The 22,213-nt window shown below is 43.1% G+C and overlaps 1 protein-coding gene across 1 annotated transcript in view; it reads left to right on the plus strand.

Annotated features, from left to right (window-relative positions):
- The window catches only part of obscna (obscurin, cytoskeletal calmodulin and titin-interacting RhoGEF a), a 50,629-nt gene that overhangs the window by 3,516 nt on the left and 24,900 nt on the right, over positions 1 to 22,213 (plus strand). The window contains exons 4-40 of the mRNA XM_074636717.1: positions 800 to 961; positions 1,133 to 1,237; positions 1,328 to 1,594; positions 1,780 to 2,049; positions 2,163 to 2,429; positions 2,569 to 2,832; positions 2,941 to 3,207; positions 3,893 to 4,162; positions 4,291 to 4,557; positions 4,729 to 4,995; positions 5,299 to 5,919; positions 6,089 to 6,355; positions 6,551 to 6,817; positions 6,945 to 7,214; positions 7,345 to 7,611; positions 8,396 to 8,671; positions 9,103 to 9,369; positions 10,240 to 10,506; positions 11,413 to 11,679; positions 11,757 to 12,023; positions 12,204 to 12,470; positions 12,774 to 13,040; positions 13,255 to 13,521; positions 14,401 to 14,670; positions 14,848 to 15,126; positions 15,226 to 15,483; positions 15,629 to 15,895; positions 16,256 to 16,522; positions 17,132 to 17,398; positions 17,563 to 17,829; positions 18,071 to 18,337; positions 18,611 to 18,877; positions 19,151 to 19,417; positions 19,667 to 19,933; positions 20,178 to 20,444; positions 21,318 to 21,584; positions 21,846 to 22,112. Of these exons, the coding sequence (XP_074492818.1) occupies positions 800 to 961; positions 1,133 to 1,237; positions 1,328 to 1,594; positions 1,780 to 2,049; positions 2,163 to 2,429; positions 2,569 to 2,832; positions 2,941 to 3,207; positions 3,893 to 4,162; positions 4,291 to 4,557; positions 4,729 to 4,995; positions 5,299 to 5,919; positions 6,089 to 6,355; positions 6,551 to 6,817; positions 6,945 to 7,214; positions 7,345 to 7,611; positions 8,396 to 8,671; positions 9,103 to 9,369; positions 10,240 to 10,506; positions 11,413 to 11,679; positions 11,757 to 12,023; positions 12,204 to 12,470; positions 12,774 to 13,040; positions 13,255 to 13,521; positions 14,401 to 14,670; positions 14,848 to 15,126; positions 15,226 to 15,483; positions 15,629 to 15,895; positions 16,256 to 16,522; positions 17,132 to 17,398; positions 17,563 to 17,829; positions 18,071 to 18,337; positions 18,611 to 18,877; positions 19,151 to 19,417; positions 19,667 to 19,933; positions 20,178 to 20,444; positions 21,318 to 21,584; positions 21,846 to 22,112 (9,987 nt within the window). The remainder of the gene's footprint in view (positions 1 to 799; positions 962 to 1,132; positions 1,238 to 1,327; positions 1,595 to 1,779; positions 2,050 to 2,162; positions 2,430 to 2,568; positions 2,833 to 2,940; positions 3,208 to 3,892; positions 4,163 to 4,290; positions 4,558 to 4,728; positions 4,996 to 5,298; positions 5,920 to 6,088; positions 6,356 to 6,550; positions 6,818 to 6,944; positions 7,215 to 7,344; positions 7,612 to 8,395; positions 8,672 to 9,102; positions 9,370 to 10,239; positions 10,507 to 11,412; positions 11,680 to 11,756; positions 12,024 to 12,203; positions 12,471 to 12,773; positions 13,041 to 13,254; positions 13,522 to 14,400; positions 14,671 to 14,847; positions 15,127 to 15,225; positions 15,484 to 15,628; positions 15,896 to 16,255; positions 16,523 to 17,131; positions 17,399 to 17,562; positions 17,830 to 18,070; positions 18,338 to 18,610; positions 18,878 to 19,150; positions 19,418 to 19,666; positions 19,934 to 20,177; positions 20,445 to 21,317; positions 21,585 to 21,845; positions 22,113 to 22,213) is intronic.

The following is a 22,213-nucleotide window of genomic DNA, read 5'->3' on the forward strand; positions in this document are numbered from 1 at the left end:
AATAGTAGTTAAAGAATTGCAAAAGGTAAGCTGTTCCAGAGATCAAGGGCGGCCACCGCAAAGGCTTGGTCACCACGGTTTTTGTGTCTAGTTCTGGGGACATCTTGGAGCTTCTGGTCGGTCGACCTCAGTGCTCTAACTGGAGTAGAAAGATGCAATAGTTCTGCTAGAAAAGGTGGCGTCAGCCCATTTCAAACCTTAAAAACAAGCAATAAAATCTTAAAATCAATCCTTAAATGGACAGGAAGCCAGTGGAGGGAGGCAAAAACTGGTGATATGTGATCCTGTTTTCTTTTTCCAGTCAAAAGACGAGCAGCTGGAATTTGTACTAACTGCAGACTAACTGTTCTACATTCACAAAGAATTCTTAACAAAGGGTTGATTGTGAGAAGCTCAAGGGCCAAGAATACCAACATAATCATCCAATAGGTCAGGTCGTCCAAACATAATGATCTCCGTCTATTTTCATTAAGATTGAGAAAGTTTAGATCCATCTACGTTCTGATATCATTTAAACAGTTCAACAAAGGCTACAATGAATCCTAACTATTTGTTTTTATTGGCGAATAGATTTGTACATCATCAGCAAAACAACGCAAAGGAATATCATGTTGGTTAAAAATGGGGCAGCATATACAGTGAAAAGAGGCTAGGGCTCAACAACACTCAAAACATGTGTCAAAGTCTTGTCAAAAAGTAATTACGGTGCTATCGAGGAGCGATCTGACAAGCAGCATTTATAAAGTTCTGTTTGGTTGCTTTATCAGCATTAACAGGCAGTTTGTTTACCTTCTGCCAGCTAGGGACATCCACATAGTGAAGGAGCTGGAGGATGTCGACACGGTTGAGCGTCAACCTGTGAATTTCCTGTGTGAGGTCAACCAGGTGGATTTGGAGGGTCGGTGGTACAGAGATGACTGCAGAATTCGACCTGGGGACAACATCAAGATCAGACACCAGGGTGAGTGACCAACCATGTGGTTTTTACTGAAACATAAGCCAAGAGTATAAATACTCCCCAGCGCTTGCTTCATAGTACACTCAACTTTACTAAGAAGCTGTGTTTGAGTGATCGTAGACTTGTTATATACAATACATAAAAATGATAAAACATTTTGCTTTCCGATTGCAGGTAAAACTCACATCCTGCTCTTCAAGTCGGTCAGGCCACAGCATGCTGGAGATATCCGATTCACTGCAGAGCGCGTCTCGTCCTATGCAACTCTCTCTGTGACAGGTGAGCCACCAGACTGTTTATGTCATGATTAAACATGGATTTATGGAGGAAATGATTTGGTCGCTCACAGCCTGTTCCTCCCTTCTTCAGAGCTGCCGGTCCAAATAGCGCGTCCTCTGAGGGTCAAGATAGCCATGTATCGCCACCGGGGTCTGCTGGAGTGCCAGGTGTCGCGGCCTAACGCTCAGGTCAGGTGGTACAAAAACAGGAAGGAGCTCCTGCCCAGTAAGAAGTACCAACTGATCAGCCAAGATGTCTACAGGCAGCTGACCATCGACGACATCTGCTCTTCAGATGAGGACACCTACACCTGTGATGCAGGAGATGACAACACCTCCTGTCAGCTTCTGGTGGAGGGTGAGACGCCTGCTGTCACATTAATCAAATCATTCATGTACCCACACAAAATACTTACCGTATCATGAGTAATACCCATGTTCACATGTTTCTAATGTGCAAACTATACAATCAAGAGTGTTTGTTGTAATGTTATACGTCAGTACTTGTGTCAGTAGTAATGTGTATTATGGCTGTAAATGCAGAGCAGGCTATACGCATAGTGCGGGGGATGAGCGCAGTGGAGGTGATGGAGCCAGAGCCAGCGCTGTTCCAAGTAGAGACCAGCCTGAAATCAGGGAGGCCTCCCCGGTGGACCCTGAACGGTGAGGTGCTGGAGCCTTGTGCAGCAGTGGACATCGACAGGGAGGGCACCGTCCACAGCCTCTGTCTCACCTCTACAGACAGCTCCATGTCTGGCCCCGTGGTCTTTATGGCTGGCAAGAGTCGCTCCACTGCTCAGCTTACTGTCAAAGGTCAGTTAGCTGATCCTCTACATGATCCTGAAAAGGACAAAGTGGGTCAAGTGAATGAATTTATGATTTTGCAGGGGTGTCTCTTTAAGTGGCTTTCCATCTCCCCCCTTTAGAGCGACCTCTTCAGGTTTCCCGCCACTTGGACGATGAAGAGGCGAAGGAGAACGGCTCTGTGACTCTGAGCTGTGCGTTTGCGCCCTCTCCCCGGGTGGTGAAGTGGTTTAAAGGTCGTACGGCGCTGAAGAGCTCGAACAAATACAGCATGAAGAGGGAAGGGAAACAAGCACAGCTGACCGTTCATGGCATGACAGCGATGGATGCAGGACAGTACCACTGTATGGCTGGGGGCTCACAGAGCACAGCACATGTTAAGGTAGAAGGTAGGTTAAATATCGTTTTGAGGAAAATTGAGGCGTGTGGTAAAGTAACTGTATCGGATATTCAGTATTTTCAGACACTACCTCTTTACGTTAGTTTAATTGATGATTTGGCGTCATTTATTTCCCCCTTTCATTGTAGTGCGAACGCTGAAGTTGGTTAAACACCTCGAGCCAGTGGAAGTTGAGGAGGACAGCATTGCCACATTCTCATGTGAGCTCAACTATGTGGTCGCTAACGTGGAGTGGCTCCTCAACAATGTCCGCATCTATTGCAACGTTATCAACAGGATCCAGCACATGGGCACGATGCACAGCCTCACAATCAAGAAGCTGCGTCCACAGCAGAGCAGGGTCACCTTCAAAGCAGGCCTTCTCTCCGAGATCACCATGTTAAAGGTCAAAGGTCAGCTTTGGGAATAAAAGTGGAGTTTTTTTTCTGATACTTGCATTTCCATTTGTTCATTTCTGAGAAACATGAACACTCATGTATGATGTATGATCTTGGCTCCAGAGCGCCCAGCAGTGTTCCTGAGGTCTCTGGAGGACGCAGTAGGAGAAGAGCAAGGGGACGTCTCTCTGCAGTGTGAAATCTCCAAAGAGACAGTGACCCCTGTTTGGAAGAAAGATGGTATGATCCTGACTGCTGATGATAAACACGAGTTACTCCAGTTCGGGAAGTCCATGGCACTGATCATCCATTCCTTAAGCAAGGATGACGCCGGACAGTACACCTGTGACCTGGGCACCAGCCAGACCAAGGCCAAAGTTACTGTGCATGGTGAGTAGTTGGAAAAATGATGCGTCCCAACCAACGTCCGTCCGTCTGTACCATTCTCGTGAACGCGATATCTCAGGAACAACTTGAGGGAATTTCTTCAAATTCGGCGTGATCGTCCACTTGGACTCAAGGATGACCTGATTAGATTTTGGTGGTCAAAGTCAATGTGACCTTACGTCTGACCCATTATTGTGAAAGCAATATCCCAGGAACACCTGGAGCGAATTGTATTACATCTGGCAGACACATCCACTTGGACTCAAGGATGAACTGATACGAATTTGGTGGTCAAAGGTTACGGTGACCTCACAAAACACGTTTTTGGCCATAACTCAAGAATCCATATGTTAATTATGACAATTTCACACAAATGTCTAATTGGATAAAATGATGAAGTGATGACATTTTGGACAGACATAAATGTAAACTGCAACTTGACCTGTTGGTGGAGGCATACAACCACAAGGTTTAATTGTGAACCTCAAATAACATTTGAACAATTTTAAATTAAAACTGACACTAAGGCACTCAGGAATTACAATATAGAGACAGTTGGATGTCATTCCATCACAAAGATGTTAAATGACTTTCTAAGGCGTTACAGTAAATGTTTCTCTCTGTATTGGTACTCTGTAAAGTCATATTTACTATAATAAGGCTGCTTTGTTATTGTATTTGTCTACAGACTTACACATCACTATTGTTCAACGTATGAAGACAACATCTGTCCTGGAAGGTGAAAGCTGCACTTTTGATTGTCACCTCTCTCATAATCTCGATGATGAGCCTTCCTGGACCATCAATGGCCAGGTGGTGGTCACCAATAGCCGTATCCAGGTTATCAACAACGGCCGCAACTATAAGATGACAATTAGAGATGCTACACTGACCGACGCTGGAGACGTAGTCTTCACAATTAAAGATCTGAGCTGTAGGACCATGCTCTTTATCAAAGGTAAATACCTTGTCTCAGATAAAATGATTAGCAATTTGTTTCTGTGTTTTATTTTGAAATGTGCCATTCGGTAGATGCATTTATACAAATACACCTGAATGTGAGTGAATGCATGTCCCCTCCTTCAGAGAAGCCAGTGCACATCTTCAGGGAGCTGTTGAATGTCAAGGCGGTGCCGGGCGAGGACCCAGAGCTGAGCTGTGAGATCACCAAACCAGAGGTCACCATCCGTTGGCTGAAAAATGGCCGTTTGATCAGGCAGAGCCACAGGTATGAGATGAGTGTGGAGAAGTACCTGGCGCGATTGGTGATCAGGAATGCCACCATCAGAGACTCTGGAGAATACTGCTGTGAGGCCGAAGGCGTTGCCTCGCGTGCCAAGCTGGAGATCAGAGGTAGTTGAGGGCTTTCAAAATAAATGTTAGATGAGGACTATTGACAATACATTGTAGTGTTCTTTACTGTAGTATTGTGCAATGTTTCCCTCAAATGTCCTATTTTGCCATGTCAAACCCCGACAAATGGCAAACTTGACTCAATTTCATGAACTTCATTATTCCTTTCAGAACTCCAGCACACATTTGCGAGGGAGTTAATGGACATGCGAGGAGAGGAAAAGGGTAAAGTTAACTTGGAGTGTGAGACCAGGCGGCCAGCCAAGCGGGTGACCTGGCTGAAGGGCATGGTGGAGCTGAGGTCTGGTAGGAAATACGTCATCAGGCAGAAGGGTGTGGTGCTGTCCCTGACCGTCACTTGTCTGGAGAAATCGGACACAGATGTTTACACGTGTGATGTCGGTACAATGCAGAGCCGGGCGCAGCTGACGGTGCAGGGTGAGAACATAGTGAAGGGACCAAGTCTTGATTTCAAGGGCCTCAATAATTTAATTGAGAGATGCTATATTGTATACTAACAGAATTGCAGTATACTGTATTATTAAACAGATACTGCATGTCAGTGAAATGGTATATCCTTACTGTGGTTATAAATGCGAAGCTTGCCAAAAATAATCCCTATAAATATGTTTCATTATTGAGTGTAATGCTCAGTGAACTACTAATGATATTCTTCTAGTACCGACTGTACATGATGTTTATGGGACTTTTGACTTTTCCATCTTTCAATGTTTCTCTCAGGTCAGAAGGTGTTGATCCTGGATGAATTAGAGGATGTTGAGTGTCTAGAGGGCGACACGGTCACATTCAGGTGTCGAATTTGTCCAAGTGACTACATCGGGGTCAAGTGGTATCTGGACGAGACTTTGCTGTACACCAATGCGCTCAATGAAATCCAGATGGTGGATGGAGGCTACCACACCCTCACATTTAGACAGCTTGCCCGCAAAGACACTGGCACCATCTCGTTTGCAGCGGGGGACAAAAGATCGTACGCCTCGCTGTTGGTTAGAGGTGAGGCTTTAATCTGCCACATAGTTTTATTGTATATTTTCACGTCACATTTCTTAATTTGGCTTCATTTCTTCGCGTTACCAGAGAGGCGTCCCACTATCATTAAAGCGCTGGAAGACTGTGAGGCTTTTGAAGGAGGTGGTTTGGTTTTGTCTTGTGTGGCCTCCAAGCCATGTAAAATCCTGTGGTACAAAGATGGCTGCCTGATGTGGAACTCCTCAAGGTATTTTGCCAGTCGTTCTGGCTGCGAGGCCCGGCTGACGATTCGGGAGGTCTGCAACAACGATGCCGGCGTGTACGAGTGCAGTGCTGGATCTGTTACAACTAGGGCCGTTGTAACTGTCAAAGGTACGAATAGCATTTTATTGACTTCTTATTGCAGGACTGGTATTGCTTACTAATGCCCAACATTAAATGCCAGAGGGATGTGACTGATAATATAGGATTATTTAGGTAAAAGGCTTATTGTTGAAAAATTAGTATCCTCCTGTTTTACCTCTTTGCTGTCTTTCTTTAGCCATCCCAGCAGAGTTCACCCAGTCTCTGGAACCTGTGGAGGCCAAAGAGGGGGAGACCGTGACTCTGACCTGTGAATACTCTCTGCCTGGGGTCCACGTCCACTGGAAGAGAGGTTTTGAAAACATCAGGCCTGGAGAAAGGTACCTGATGAAACAGAGGAAGACAATCATTTCCCTGACCATCAAAGCCCTGAAGCCTGAGGACTCAGGAGAATATACCTGTCAGTGCAGAGATCACCGCACTACAGCAAGCCTCAAAGTACACAGTATGTCATTAACTTTTCCTTACATTCATGTGCATTTTATTATACGTGATTTTACCAAAAACGTATAGTTTCATCAAAACACACTTTCACAGGAGTGTATTTGAAATGCATGCAATTCATGCAATAAATCTTTTTGCCAATACTGTGCACAACTTCACAATTCTCACCTTGCTCATAACTGTATTTTGTTTCCAGTTATTCCCATTACATTCATACAGCAGTTAAAGAACATGCAAGCAGAGGAGGGAAGCAATGTCCTGTTGCGCTGTGAGCTGTCTAAACCTGTAATCTCAGTGGAATGGAGTAAGGGACATGAGCTGCTAAAGAACGGAGTTAAATACCAGATAAGGAAAAGGGAGACCACCCTGGAGCTTCTGATCTGGAAGCCTGTTCCTAAGGACAGTGGGGTCTACAGCTGTGAGTGTGCTGATCAGATGACATCTGCCACTGTCACAATCACTGGTAGGGACATCATTTACTAATTGGCTAATTGGTTCTAGTGATTTTAAATCAATTTTGACAAATAATGTTGATAATTATCAATAATCCATCATCATACCTCAATCTATGGTCACCCATGCCTCCTCAGCTCTCCCAGTCACCTTCAAGCAGAAGCTGAGGAACGTGCTGATTGAGGAGGGCAGCACTGCGGCTCTGCGCTGTGAGCTGTCGAAGCCTGGTCGTGATGTGGAGTGGAGGAAGAGCGGGAATGAACTCATCAGGAGTGGAGAGAAATACCAGATGCGGCAGAGAGACATGCTGATTGAACTGAAGATCTTTGATGTCACACCTGAGGACAGCGATATCTACACCTGCATCTCTGGGAACATAGAGACCACTGCAACGCTGACTGTTAATGGTAGGTGTTTGTTATTGACAAAGCACACAAACATGTAAAAGCAAAAAAACACAATAATACACTAAAAATTGGCTCCTTGCTGTAGCTTGTGAATTCTTTCTCATGACCAAACTTTACCTTTACCTTCCAGCTCTTCCCATCACCTTCAAGCAAAAGCTGAAGAACCTCCAAGTAGGGGAAGGACACGACATCCCACTGTATTGTGAGATCTCTAAAGCGGGTGTCCCAGTGGAGTGGAGTCTTGGAGGAGATCTGTTGGAGAACGGAGAGAAGTACCAGATTAAGCAGAGGGGCTCGGCCCTGGAGTTGATTATCAGAGATGCTGAACCAGAGGATAGCGGGGTCTACACCTGTGTGTGTAGAGAGCAGAGGACAAAGGCCACTGTTAAAGTTATCGGTATGTTCAATGTGTGTAATGAAGCACACTCTTGTGTTTGTTTATTTTTCATTGATCCTTTTTTAGAAGTTTATTGAGCTACTTTAAAGTGCTTCAGACCAGCAACATTAGGCCTACTGTCTTTAAGAGGCTGTAACAAGCTCAATTTTAAAGCTAGAGTGAAGATATTGAATATAAAACAAGACAACCTAATGAATCCATTGGTACCAACCACGTCTTGTTAGCTTGTCAGGAAGGGGGATAAATAACGCCCTAAAGTTAGGCTAAATTTTGGCGAGGAAAAAACTGTTGCAAAAATCTCAAAAGTGTTTGATACCAAATCAAAGCATGGCTTTTTCTATGGTGTTCCTCAAGGTCTTGGTGTCTTAATATGGTATTTTGAAGGGATTATTGATAATTTTTATCAATTCTCAAGTGGTAAAAAATGGTTAAATTTAGCACCAAAGCTGTGTAACAAATGGTATCAACCCAAAGAATTGCTGCAACAACTTATGAGGCAAAATAGAGCATGGGAATGGCCATTATATATTTCTATTATAATGTTCTTGGCCTATATACACTCAAACATAGTGAGCTATTTCTCAAATTATTCTTCAGGTTACCAGCTTTCAGATGATGTACACTACTTCTATGTGACATCTACTGTTGACCTGCTATCTCCCCCTATATATCCCCTGTCCCCCCTAATAAAGAAAACATGGGTCCATGTGGGTCTCTTAGGGTTAATGATCTTGCCTCTGTTCTGCTTTACATGTATAAACAGTATCTGTGTTTGGTTCAACAGCTGTTCCCGCCACGTTTAAAGTAAGTCTGAAGAGCCAGGAGGCTGAAGAAGGGAACAGTGTGACTTTACGCTGTGAGCTGTCAAAGAAGGGAGTCTCGGTGCAGTGGCAGAGAGACACCCAGGTGCTGTCTGAGGAGATCTATCGAGGGAAGTATGAGATGAAGCTGGAAGGAAAGACAGCTCAGATGACCATTCTCAACGTCCAACCAGAAGATGCAGGGAGGTACAGCTGCATCACAGGAGATCAGAAAACCACAGCTGAAGTCAAAGTGAAATGTAAGTTTGAAGCGTGCAAACACCAATGAGAACACATTTCATACCTGTTGCCCATATTAGCTTTGCAGTACATTTAAAATAATAATTATATGGTTACAACCATGTCATTTTGATGATAATATACTTACATACTGAAGTCGTGCACCTGTGACTTAGTAATACGTAACTACAGATCACATTAGATTTCAGTTGTGTTTGTACATTTCCTATGGTGCAAAATCCCAAATCCCATACCTATGATACCAAAGTGAGGTTTTTTTTGGTGTTAAGGAGAGGATGAACAGGAAAATTGAAGTGCCTGCTCGTTGTATTGCAACAAAATTAAAAAAAAATCTAGGAGTGAGGGGGCCAGCCCATTTCATTAAAAGGAAACTGCAGGTTGCAAATCAATGCAATCAATGAATACAGGGTTTTCTATTATACTCCCACAGCACTTCCTGTGACATTCAAACGAGAGCTCCAGCACCTGGAGGTGAAGGAGGGAGACAGTGGAGTTTTCACCTGTGAGCTCTTCAAACCTGGAGCTCGAGTGGAGTGGAGGAAAGGCCGGTCGGTCCTGAAGCCTGGAGATAAATATGAGATGAAGCAAGAGGGACCTTACACTAAACTGATCATCAACAACATAGAGGAGAGCGATGCTGGCAAATATATCTGCAAAACCAAAGACAGCCAATCGACCGCTGAGCTCACTGTCCAAGGTAAGAGAAATTCCCCGCATATGTTGAATTCATTATTTTTTTAAGCACAATTCTTCCTTTATTTCTTTAATTTTCCCAACGTATTCAACAGAATCACGTCAGCGCAGACGTCAAAGAGGTCAGCTCTAACGTAGCACAATAAAAAACCAAAATACACCCAGTGGGTATTAGCACTGTGTGAGTTCCATTATGTAGCTTAATGGAGAGGTAATGTCACAGTACTCGGTGTGTACTGAACATTACTATTCATGAGCTGGGTGAAAAGATACAGTAGATGGGATGTGAAATCACGTCATGGGGATGTTTAGGCAGCAGTTTGCATTAGATACATCCCAAACAGTTCTGTAACTAAACTCTAGCCGTAGTATTAGTTGTTGTGTCTTTCATTTGAGTGATATTTCATGTTTTACATGTAATATCATATCATGTAATCCATTCCACTGTGTTTGAGCTGAATAGTTAGCTAGAAAAAATGATTATGAGCATGACAGATTGTCTTGTGAACATACCTGCCGTGTTGCTTACATCACTGCTACAATGTAACTTCCATGTAATATGTATTATGTTCCTTATCATACTAAAGACAAGGAAATATGTTATTGAATTCAGCAGAAATTTGCATGATCTGATGATACCATGGTTGCGCCCGAAATTCCATGCTAACATGTTATTTAGTGCGCTAAAACAGTATGTGAGTTTTTTATTATGTCCGAAAACTTAGTATGAAACCAATAATACACGAATTGCATACTATTTCCAGTGAAATATTAGAGTATGCAACGTTGGACACTTTGTGCTTTTTTTTTTCCTTTTAGTTGATTTTCAATGTTATGTAAGATTTTGTTTGTAAGATTTGACTCTGATTGACAGATTTACCGCCAAGTTTTAAGATGCCACTAGTCAGCCAGGAGGTGACGGAGGGTAACAGTGTGGTTCTGCGCTGTGAGCTCAACAAACCTGCCCCGTCAGTGGAGTGGAGGAGAGGAGAAGAGCTGCTGAAAAATGGAGACAAATACCAGATGAGGAAGAAGGACCTGCAGGTGGAGATGAAGATTGCGGACCTCAGTCTGGAAGACACTGGAGATTATACCTGTATATGTGGAGAGAAGAGCACAAAAGCTAAGATCACTGTGAATGGTGAGTACTACATACATTACAATACATTGCATTGTTTTGCTTTAGTGCATTTGAGTGCACTCAAAGAGTTCATGAGTACACAGTATAACAAACGGGAAACATGCTAAATACAACTAAATCTATCAGTAAAGAGTAAAACAACACAGAACTAAATGCAAAGCTGCCAAAGTTGACATAAACAAGGTGGAGTTATTGTTGGTTTAAGTAGATTTCTGGGTCACAACTTGTGTAGGAGTATACATACACAAATAGTTTGTAAAAGATTTAATTGGTTGAAAGTTGGAATCTATCAGTGCAATAGGGTGAAACAATAAGAGATGTGTTAGCAATTATAGAACAACTTCTAAAAATCCTGGAGACTAATATATATTATATATATGCAGTATACTGTATATATATTATTTTGTTGACACCTTTGCCATTGTACTTGCCAGACCTTCGAAACAGTGTGGCTTTTTTATTGCCCCCTTTTCTTTGATAACGTTTATGTAGATGCAACACGTTCTCATCCAAACTCATCACATACTGACACTTTGTCAGACACCTCGGCGTCACTTTTCAGCCACAGTAAACACAAGCTTAATGTTGTGAATTAAACAAAAACAGTTGTTTAGGTTTAGGAAAAAAAACATGGTTGGGCTTAAAACTAGTATCTTTGAAAAGGGAAAGTGAAACTGAACGTTGTGAACACGGGACACAAACGAACAGCTGATTTTTAAGTGAAAGTGAAACGTAACGCACGGGACACGACAGTGGTCTCCTGGATGAAAGTTCTTTGTTGTTGGGACATGACCTATGGTTGCCTATGGTATAACTTGACTTATCAGTCGGGACTAGAGAGCAGCAAAACAGACATTCCTCAAAATGAAAATGTTTTCAATCATTTTGATATTTCTCCTGCTCCAGAGCGGCCCATCAAATTCCTTCAAGAACTGAAGAACATTCAGGTGCAGGAGGGCAACGGAGTGACGCTCTGCTGTGAGCTCTCCAAACCCGGCACTCCAGTGCAGTGGAAGAAGGGAGACAACGTGTTGACCAACGGAGAGAAATACCAGATAAAGCAGAGCGGCTCCACTCCGGAGCTCCTCATTAGGAAAAGCCAGCCCGAGGACAGTGGCACATATAGCTGTGTTTGTGATGACATAAAAACTACGGCCACCATCATCATCACTGGTGAGAGCCATTACACATTATGTTTGTGATTTGGTAATTTGCACATCTTATACAGTATTTTTGCATTCAATCCTCAGCGATTCCGGTAACTTTCAAGCAAAAGTTGAAGAACCAGGAAGCTGTGGAGGAGGGCAGCGTGACGCTGCGCTGTGAGCTTTCTAAACCAGGAGTCCCGGTGGAGTGGAGGAAAGATGCTCAACTTCTGAATGAGGGAGAAAAATATCAGATGAAGCAAGAAGGCCGGATGGCTGAGATGCTGATCAGAAATTTAGCTTTCACAGATTTGGGGGAATACAGCTGTTTTGTTGGCACTGTTGTAACTTCAGCTGACATCAAAGTAAGAGGTACGTTTCACTACAGCCAGTATAGGGAAACACTGTTCAGCTGGTGATTTTGTTTCTTAACCACAGTTAGACTGTCCCGGTACTTCCTACAAAGTAAACATGGTAGATAAACTAAGAAATCTATTCCAATTTCATATTTTGCTTAATATGTTAATATGTATCTTAATATATGTTTCTCAGCGATTCCTGTAACATTTAAACAAGAGTTGGAGGATTTGGAGGTGAAGGAAGGGGACAGTGGAGTTTTCTGCTGTGAGCTCTCCAAACCTGGAGCTCCAGTGGACTGGAGGAAAGGCAGAGTCATCCTCAAACCTGGATACAAATATGAGATGAAGCAGCAGGGACGTCTCACTAAACTGATCATCAACAACATGGAGGAGAGTGATGCTGGGAAATACACCTGCAAGACTCAGGACAGCCAAACGACTGCTGAGCTCACCGTCAAAGGTGAAGTAGAAATCCCATGCTGGAAACATGATATCTAAGCCTTACTTAGCCTTTCTAAGATATCCTTTCCCATTTGACTGAACTGGAATTGAGGGAACTTACTAAAATAGGATAAAGTACAATGATATAAATCAATTAATGATGCAATGGGAGACACTACCGGTGAAGAGGGTAACATTTTTACTAATAGATATCACCATGAAACTTCCCCAGTTGAGTAAGAATGTCTCAATCAAATAACTGCTACTAATTAATTGAACATTTACAAAGAAACTAACCAGCCCTGGGTTCTTCTCCTTGCAGCTCCTCCCATCACATTCAAGACAAAGTTAAGGAACCAGCAGGTGGAGGAGGAGAACAGCTTGACGCTGAACTGCGAGCTGTCTAAGCCTGGCCTCGCTGTGGAGTGGAGAAAAGGACAAGAGCTGCTGAAGAATAATTTCAAGTACCAGATTAAAAATCGAAACAGCAGCATGGAGCTGACCATCAAAAACGCACAGCTGGAGGACAGCGGACTTTACAGCTGTGTCTACGGTGACGTCAAGACCACAGCCAATATCACCATCACATGTAAGGGCAGATTGTAAATGCAAAGTTGTTTGTGTTTTTGCATTTTTTTACTTTTCAGAAATTAAGAAAAACAAAAAAAAAAATATATATTTTCCTTTAAGAAAAATGGCCCGTTTTATCTGCTTTAAAAAGTACAGTGTTCTGACCTTATGACAGTGTAAGTCAGGTTAACATAAAAACAAATAAAAAAACAATACATTAACTTTTTCCACAGCTATCCCCCTCACCTTTAAAATGGGTCTGAAGAACCAGGAGGCCCCCGAAGGAGGCCTCGTGTCCCTTCGCTGTGAGCTGTCCAGGGCCGGGGTGCCCGTGCAGTGGTGGAAGGTGGACGACCAGCTGCATCATGGGGGAAGATATCAGATGACGCTGAAGGGGAAGACAGCCGAGATGCACATCAAAAACGTCCAGCCCGAGGATGTTGGCGAGTACAGCTGCGTCTTGGGAGAGCAGAAGACAACAGCCGAGGTCAACGTGAGAGGTATTTCACAATTATTTTTACACTTAAAAAACTAACATTGTGTTTAGTTGTTGTTGCTTTAATTATTTTTAATGATCCATCTTTTTCCAGTGCAGCTCTGTGTTAAAGGGATAGTTTGGGTGTTATGAAGTGGGGTTGTATGAGGTACTTATCTATAGTCAGTGTATTACCTACAGTACTGTAAATGACGGTTGGCATGCCCCCAGTTTTGAGGAGCAGAGTTACCGCACAGAAGCAAAGCAATGTACTGCTGTGGCCGGGGCTGGCAGGAAAACATATTTTAGACACCAAAAAGACAGCCCACCTAAAAATCAGTTCAAGTGTACGCTATATTTAGAAAATTTTAACTGCTTCACCTTGCCATCAGACAGCCCTTTGGACAGAAAACTGAAGCTGTTGTACCCATCTTTGCTCTCGCCAAAGCCACCAGACTCCATTGTAAAAAACTGTAATTTTACCTTGCAAAACACGGGGGTTGCTGGTCTATTGCTACAATAACACAAACAAACCAACCAATCGAGGCCATGGTAGACCAGCGATTCCCCTGTTCTGCGAGGTAAAATTACAGTTTTTTTAAAATGGAGTCTGGTTGCTTTGGCAATATAGATAACGGCTTCAGTTCCCTGTCAGAAACATAGACCGTATAGCTGTCTCGCGGCAAGATAAACTGGCGAAAATTTTCTGTTTCTCTAAACCGTTGGCGTGCCGACCGTCAACTACTGACTATGGATAAGTACCTCATACAACCCCACTTCAAAACACCTGAACTATCCCTGTAACAGTAGGAAAACAAAGCCTAACATAATTACATCAGTATTTACTATTTTAGGTGTAAATTCAACTTTTGTAACATGCCGTCTCCTTGCCTTCTGTTACCAGCGGCAGCATCAGTGTTCTTTGAGAAGGAACTGGAGAACCAAGCGGTGATGGAGGGGAAATCCGTGCTGCTGTCCTGTGAAGTTTCCAGTGCTAATGTCAATGTCACTTGGAAGAAGGACAACACTGTGCTGGAAGAAGGAGGGCGGTATATTTTAATGAAGAAAGGCCCCACACACACCCTGGAGATCAAGAAACTGCATCTGGAGGATTCTGGAGAGTACTGCTGTATCACCAGAGGCAAGAAAACCACTGCCAAGCTGATTGTGAGGGGTAAGTGCATACTACAGTACAATTTGATCACATATTTACTCATATATTTGACTCATTTGCAGTACAAGAAATGCGGCATGAATAAAGCCAACAGGCTGCTCTCATCTAAGTTGCTGTAAATATTTTCCATTCCATCTCTAAAAAACCAGCTGTATATAGCTTCCTCTTCCTCCACAGAGCGCGTGCGGATTGTCGCAGAGCTGCAAGGTATCACGGTGACGGCAGGTGAGGATGCAGTGTTCGAGTGTGAGCTGAGCCATGCAGACGTGACCGAGGGTGTCTGGTGGCTCGGCTCCAGCCCTCTGCAGAAGAACGAGATGAACCAGATGACGTGGCAGGGTCGCCTGCACCGTCTGGTCCTCACCATGACGACGCCTGAGGAGACAGGCATTGTGGCATTTGTGATCGGGGAGGAGAGGACCTCTGCACGTCTGCTAGTTGTTCCTAAAGCCAAAGGTGGGCAGAAACATAAAGGGTGGAGGATGTAATTTACAAAAAAAACCTCTGAATTCAGTGCTGTGTAATTCTAAAGTGGCATTTGATTTCACTGTCTAGTTTTATTTGAGGAGAAGCCTAAAGACGTTGTGATCATGGAAGGAGAGACGGCCACTTTGTCCTGCACGACCTCTGATTTTACCTCCCTGGTTACCTGGAGCCGCAACCACATCCCCCTCCGAAATGGTGATAAATATGAGATATGTAAGGAGGGAAAAGTCAATCTATTGACTATCCGTGATGTGGATCCCCTGGATACTGGCACATACTCCTGTGATACAGGAGACGTGCAGAGCAGTGCCAAACTTACTGTGACAGGTAAAAATGGAAGTAATGTTGCTTTTAGACACATTCTAATGAAAAAGAGGTAGATACTGTAAAATGTACCTTCTTCCCTATGAATGCTGTTACACCTGAATACTACATTATTACATCAAATGTCTCTTTCTCTATATTTTACCAGAGCTCCCTCCATTCTTCCGAGAAGAATTGCAGAGTGTGGAAGTTGAGGAGGGAGGTTCAGCCTCTCTGTACTGTGAGCTGTCTAAACTTGGAGTGCCGATTCAATGGATGAAGAACAGGCTGCCGCTAAGAGCCAGCAGAAAGTACGAGATCAGGCAGGATGGCTGCCTCCTCCAGCTACACGTCAAGGATCTCAAACCTGAGGACAGCGGCAGCTACTTGTGTCAAGCAGGAAGTGCAGAGACCACTGCTACTATGACAGTGAAAGGTTTGTGCATGTGGCAGTGAAAAATTGCTCTGTTTGCTATGTTTGCATTTAACCACACAACAAAATTCAAAATACTGCAAATTTCACTACATCAGAATACAGTCAGTCATAGAAAAAGTAATGTATGTCCTGTGATTATGTGAACTTCCTGGAAGTCATCGCATTTTCCAACACAAATATTCCCAAATGTAACTTACTTAGTAAATTTTGTTGTCAGTACTGAATGCAGTCTAGTCCACATACTTGCGTCAAGTACAGTGAACCTCTTGCTTTTAAATGCAAATGCTGCATGTACTATTATGCTAAACTAACATCCTAAACTAGATGTATAATTCTGTCCTTCCCGACCCTTTTTCTCAGAGCTCCCTCTGTTCTTCAACAAAGAATTAAAAAGTTTGGTGGCTGAGGAGGGAGGTACAGCCTCTCTGTGCTGTGAGCTGTCTAAAGCTGGAGTGGCAGTGCAATGGAAGAAGAACAGGCTGCCACTGAGAGCCAGCAGGAAGTACGAGATAAAACAAGACGGCTGCCTCCTGCAGCTCCACATCAGAGATCTCAAACCTGAGGACAGCAGCAGCTACACATGTCAAACAGAAAGTGCAGTGACCACTGCAACTGTGACAGTGAAAGGTTTGTGGATTTGGGGATTTACACGGCAACGAAAAATTCAGTGTTAGCAAGTGATCTATCACATAAGTAGGCTACAAAAACATCAACAATGTAATTTCTACTACTTAAGGCCTTTACACAACGGGGGCGTGTTTTTTTCTTCCCCGTGTGATTAATTTGCACGTTTTTAGAACTGTTGTTTTTGTCATGAATACTTTCACAAAAAACGAGAATATTACGAGGTGAAAAAAGGATGTATTTTTTTTTCAGAACGAGATTGATTTTTCTAAGCTTTTACACCCTGAATAAAGGCATCAACCAATCACGTTGTTTGGAGGGGGTTGAGTAATGCCTATATTTATGAAACAACCAGGAGGCTCCGTAGTCCGAACCAAGACGGCAAATTATATTACTCCTTTTAACCTGATCCAGATTCATTCTTACCTTTCGCAATAAAAGCCTTAGAAGTGTAATATTCGCAGGCGAGTATTTTTGATTTTCATGGCATTTCATTTTCATTTGACACGCCCCCTGTGTGTAAAGGCCTTACTTGCTAATGTCTGAACATTTTTTTCTATTACACTATAAACATTTTACTTCATTACTCTCTTACCCTCCGATCTTTCCCAGAGCTCCCAGCGTTTTTCAAAGAAGAATTGCAGAACATGAAGGCTGAAGAAGGAGGTTCAGCCTCCCTGTGCTGTGAGCTGTCCAAGCCTGGAGTGTCCGTGCAATGGAAGAAGAACAAGCTGCCATTGAGAGCCAACAGGAAGTACGAGATGGAGCAGGACGGCTCTATCCTTCAGCTCCACATCAAAGAACTCAAACCTGAGGACAGTGGAAGCTACACATGTCAAGCAGGAAGTGCAGAGACCACTGCTACTGTATCTGTGAAAGGTTTGAGCAAACTCAGCTGAAACTCAATATTTCCCAGTGGAGCAAACACCACTCATCTATTGTTTACATCTCATTTAGCCTAAACTTCATAATGGCTTAAATGTTATTTCTGTTATACTGAAACATCCCACTATGTTACTCACGCAACATTTTATATTTCACAGAGCTCCCACTCCTTTTCAAAGAAGAATTGCAGAATGTGAAGTTGGAGGAGGGAGCTTCAGCCTCCCTGTGTTGTGAGCTGTCTAAACCTGACGTATCTGTACAATGGAAGAAGAACAGGCTGCCACTGAGAGCCGGCAGCAAGTACGAGATGAAGCAAGATGGCTGCCTCCTCCAGCTGCACATCAAGGAGCTCAAACCTGAGGACAGCGGCAGCTACACATGTCAAGCAGGAAGTGCAGAGACCACTGCAACTGTGTCAGTGAAAGGTTTGTACATTTGGAGAATTCTGAATTCATTAGAACATTTTAGTCTTAGAACTGCATGCATTATATTATGTAATGCTTTCCTGTTCTTCTCCGGTCTACCTGGTAGTCATTATGTTATCCTACACTATATGGTAAAGCCACCCCACTTAGAAAATAGAAAAAACAAATTCTGTCCTGGCGAAGATTCAAGCACTGTTCATATCACATTTACAATTCTGTTTTTTCTTGACGATTTCCCCAGAGTTCCCGCCATTCTTCAAGGAAGACTTAGAGAGTGTGGAGGCTGAGGAGGGAGGTACAGCCTCTCTGTGCTGTGAGCTGTCTAAAGCTGGAGTGGCAGTGCAATGGAAGAAGAATAGGCTGCCGTTGAGAGCGAACAGGAAGTATGAGATGAAACAGGATGGCTGCCTCCTCCAGCTGCACATCAAGGATCTCAAACCTGAGGACAGCGGCAGCTACACATGTCAGGCAGAAAATGCAGAGACCACTGCTACTGTGACAGTGAAAGGTTTGTGCATTTGGCTGTGAACAGTTTAGGGTTTGCTCTGCATGCATTTACGCACACAGCAAAATTCAATGTACTTTATTGACATTGTTTGTAGTTTCTGGAATATGATAAGTTGTTATTGCAATTCAGCCATCTGTATTCTCAATTGGTCAAAAAACGTTGATCATATCTGCATTACAAAATACCTTACTCCTATTTGTTAGGTCTGAAGCATTCTCTGATTCCATGTAAGATGTATAATTATGTTTTTTCTAATCCATATCATTTTTGCAGAGCTCGTACCATTCTTCAAGGAAGACTTAGAGAGTGTGGAGGCTGAGGAGGGAGGTACAGCCTCTCTGTGCTGTGAGCTGTCTAAAGCTGGAGTATCAGTACAATGGAAGAAAAACAGGCTGCCACTGAGAGCGAACAGGAAGTATGAGATGAAACAGGATGGCTGCCTCCTCCAGCTGCACATCAAGGATCTCAAACCTGAGGACAGCGGCAGCTACACATGTCATGCACAAAATGCAGAGACCACTGCTACTGTGACAGTGGAAGGTTTGTGCATTTGCAGTGAATAGTTTAGTGTTTGCCCTCCATGCATTTAAGCACACAACCATTTTCAATGTACTTTCTTGGGATTGTCTGAAGTTTCTGGAAGTCTTTCGTTGCTATTATTGCAATTCAGCCATCTACATTTTAAGTTGGTCAAAAAGTCTTGATGATATCTGCATAGCCAAATAAATCTACTATTTATTAGGTCTCAAGCATTCTCTGATTCCACTTAAGATGTATAATTATGTTTTTTCCAATCCATACCCATTTTTGCAGAGCTCGTACCATTCTTCAACAAAGAATTACAAAGCATGGAAGTTGAGGAGGGAGGTACAGCCTCTCTGTGCTGTGAGCTTTCTAAGCCTGGAGTGTCAGTGCAATGGAAGAAGAACAGGTTGCCGTTGAGAGCGAATAGGAAGTATGAAATAAAACAAGAGGGCTGCCTATTCCACCTCCATATCAAGGATCTACAACCTGAGGACAGCGGCAGCTACACATGTCAAGCAGGAAGTACAGAGACCACTGCTACTGTGAGAGTAAAAGGTGGGTGCATTTGGCAATAAAAAAGTGTAAGCAATGCATGCATTCAACCACACACCAACATATGAGGTACTGATGATTGTCTTAACTTTCTTGTATCTACCGAGCTGCTATTATATCAGTCCCACCCATCTACATTGTATGTTTGCTAACAAGTCTTGATACTGTATGTATCATCAAAGACAATTTGGTCCCCTTATGTACCAGTCTGATGTATACTAATGTTTTTCCAATCTTTACCTATTTTCCCAGAGCTCGTACCATTCTTCAAGGAAGACTTACAAAGTGTGGAGGCTGAGGAGGGAGGTACAGCCTCTCTGTGCTGTGAGCTGTCTAAAGCTGGAGTGGCAGTGCAATGGAAGAAGAACAGGCTGCCACTGAGAGCGAACAGGAAGTATGAGATGAAACAAGATGGCTGCCTCCTCCAACTGCACATCAAGGATCTCAAACCTGAGGACAGCGGCAGCTACACATGTCAAGCAGAAAGTGCAGAGAGCACTGCTACTGTGACAGTGAAAGGTGTGTATGTTTGGCAATCAAAAAATTAAATGCATTCAACCACACACCACAATCTAAAGTACTAATTATCTAAACTTTCTGGTTTGTACTGAGCTGCTATTATTACAGTTCTTCCAATCTTCATTGTCAGTTTGCTGACAACTCTTGATACTGTATGTAAAGACAATTTGGTCCCCTTCCGTTTAGGTCTCAAGCATTCTCCCATTATACTAAGGTTTTTTCCAATCTTTACCTATTTTCCCAGAGCTCGTACCATTCTTCAAGGAAGACTTAGAGAGTGTGGAGGCTGAGGAGGGAGGTACAGCCTCTCTGTGCTGTGAGCTGTCTAAAGCTGGAGTGTCAGTACAATGGAAGAAGAACAGGCTGCCACTGAGAGCGAACAGGAAGTACGAGATGAAACAAGACGGCTGCCTCCTCCAGCTGCACATCAAGGATGTCAAACCTGAGGACAGCGGCAGCTACACATGTCAAGCAGGAAGAACAGAGACCTCTGCTACTGTGACAGTGAAAGGTTGGTGCATTCGGCAATAAAAAATGTCAGTGTTAGCAATGCATGCATTCAACCACAAACCAAAATCTGAAGCACTGATGATTGTCTAATCTTTCTGGTATCTACTGATCTGCTATTATTACAGTCCTAACCTAGGGATGTCACAAGAATCGTTACTTCGGTACCAAGTAGATGCTAAAATTCAGAAAAAGTGATGATACTTGTTTTTCTACAGTACCACAGGTACCGCATGTACCGTCAGGGCTCGAGACTAAAGGTGTCTAAAATCCGAAAGGACGCAGTAAACTCACTATTGACGCGTCCAGGGGACGCTCTCCATTTGTTCCCTGATAATGCCACATTGTGAACAACAAATCCATTTTGAAATCAGCAGGAGGAAAGCTAGTTCACATTAGCTAACGGTTGCATTGAGTTTCATGATGATTGCGTTCACTAAAATGAGTATTAGGTGAATGTAAATTATAACTTTATCATGTGTTCAAATGTAATCTTGTCAAATTAAGTTTTTGGCGAGAAACTGGAATAAATACAGCTGTTTGAAGGAGATGTTTTCAAAGCAATATAAAATAGATCGTAGAGAGGGAATTATGACCTGTTTAACTTCCTAACAATAGCTCAGAGTATTTATTGTTTTGTTTTTTAACCGGGGCATCAAATTGGGTATCGAGATTCCTGAAATTTCAATGGTATTGGTGTTGACTACTAAATGTATGGTATTGTCAAGTCATCCCAAGTCAAACCCATCTACATTGTACATTGGCTGACAAGTATCGATACTGTTTGTATCATCAAAGACAATTTGGTCCCTTTCCATAGGTTTCAGGCTTTCTCCCATTATACTAAGGTTTTTCAAATATTTACCCATTTTCCCAGAGCTCCCACCATTCTTCAACAAAGACTTACAAAGCGTGGAGGCTGAGGAGGGGGGTACAGCCTCTCTGTGCTGTGAGCTGTCTAAAGCTGGAGTGTCAGTACAATGGAAGAAGAACAGGCTGCCGCTGAGAGCGAACAAGAAGTATGAGATGAAACAAGATGGCTGTCTCCTCCAGCTGCACATCAAGGATCTCAAACCTGAGGACAGCGGCAGCTACTTGTGTCAAGCAGGAAGTGCAGAGACCACTGCTACTGTGACCGTGAAAGGTGTGTATGTTTGGCAATGTGCAAAGCAATGAAAAATTCCGTATTAGCAATGTACTCAAACATTTACACAATACAATTTAAAGTGCTTTCCTATGATTGTCTAAACCTTCTAGTGCATACTCTGTTGCTCATATTGCACTATAAGTTGGCAGAAAAGCTTTGATACTTTACATTAAGATTAAGTTCTCCATTTCTGGTGTTAAACATTTTCCCATTACACTGAAGATGTTGGATTCTTCCAATCTTTACCCATTTTCCCAGAGCTCCCACCATTCTTTAAGGAAGACTTACAAAGTGTGGAGGCTGAGGAGGATGGTATAGCCTCTCTGTGCTGTGAGCTGTCTAAGCCTGGAGTTTCAGTGCAATGGAAGAAGAACAAGGTCCCACTAAGAGCCAGCAATAAGTATGAGATGAAGCAAGATGGCTGCCTCCTCCAACTCCACATCAAGGAGCTAAAACCTGATGACAGCGAGAGCTACACATGTCAAGCAGGAAGTGCAGAGACCACTGCTACTGTGACAGTGAAAGGTTGGTGCATCTTGATATCTAATTGGCAACGTAACAGGAACAAGATATGTTTACTCATGTTCTTTTTCTGTCCAACCTCTACCATGAATAAATCAACAAAA

The sequence above is a fragment of the Sebastes fasciatus genome, chromosome 5 (genome assembly GCF_043250625.1).
Source record: "Sebastes fasciatus isolate fSebFas1 chromosome 5, fSebFas1.pri, whole genome shotgun sequence".
NCBI classification, from domain to species: Eukaryota; Metazoa; Chordata; class Actinopteri; order Perciformes; family Sebastidae; genus Sebastes; species Sebastes fasciatus.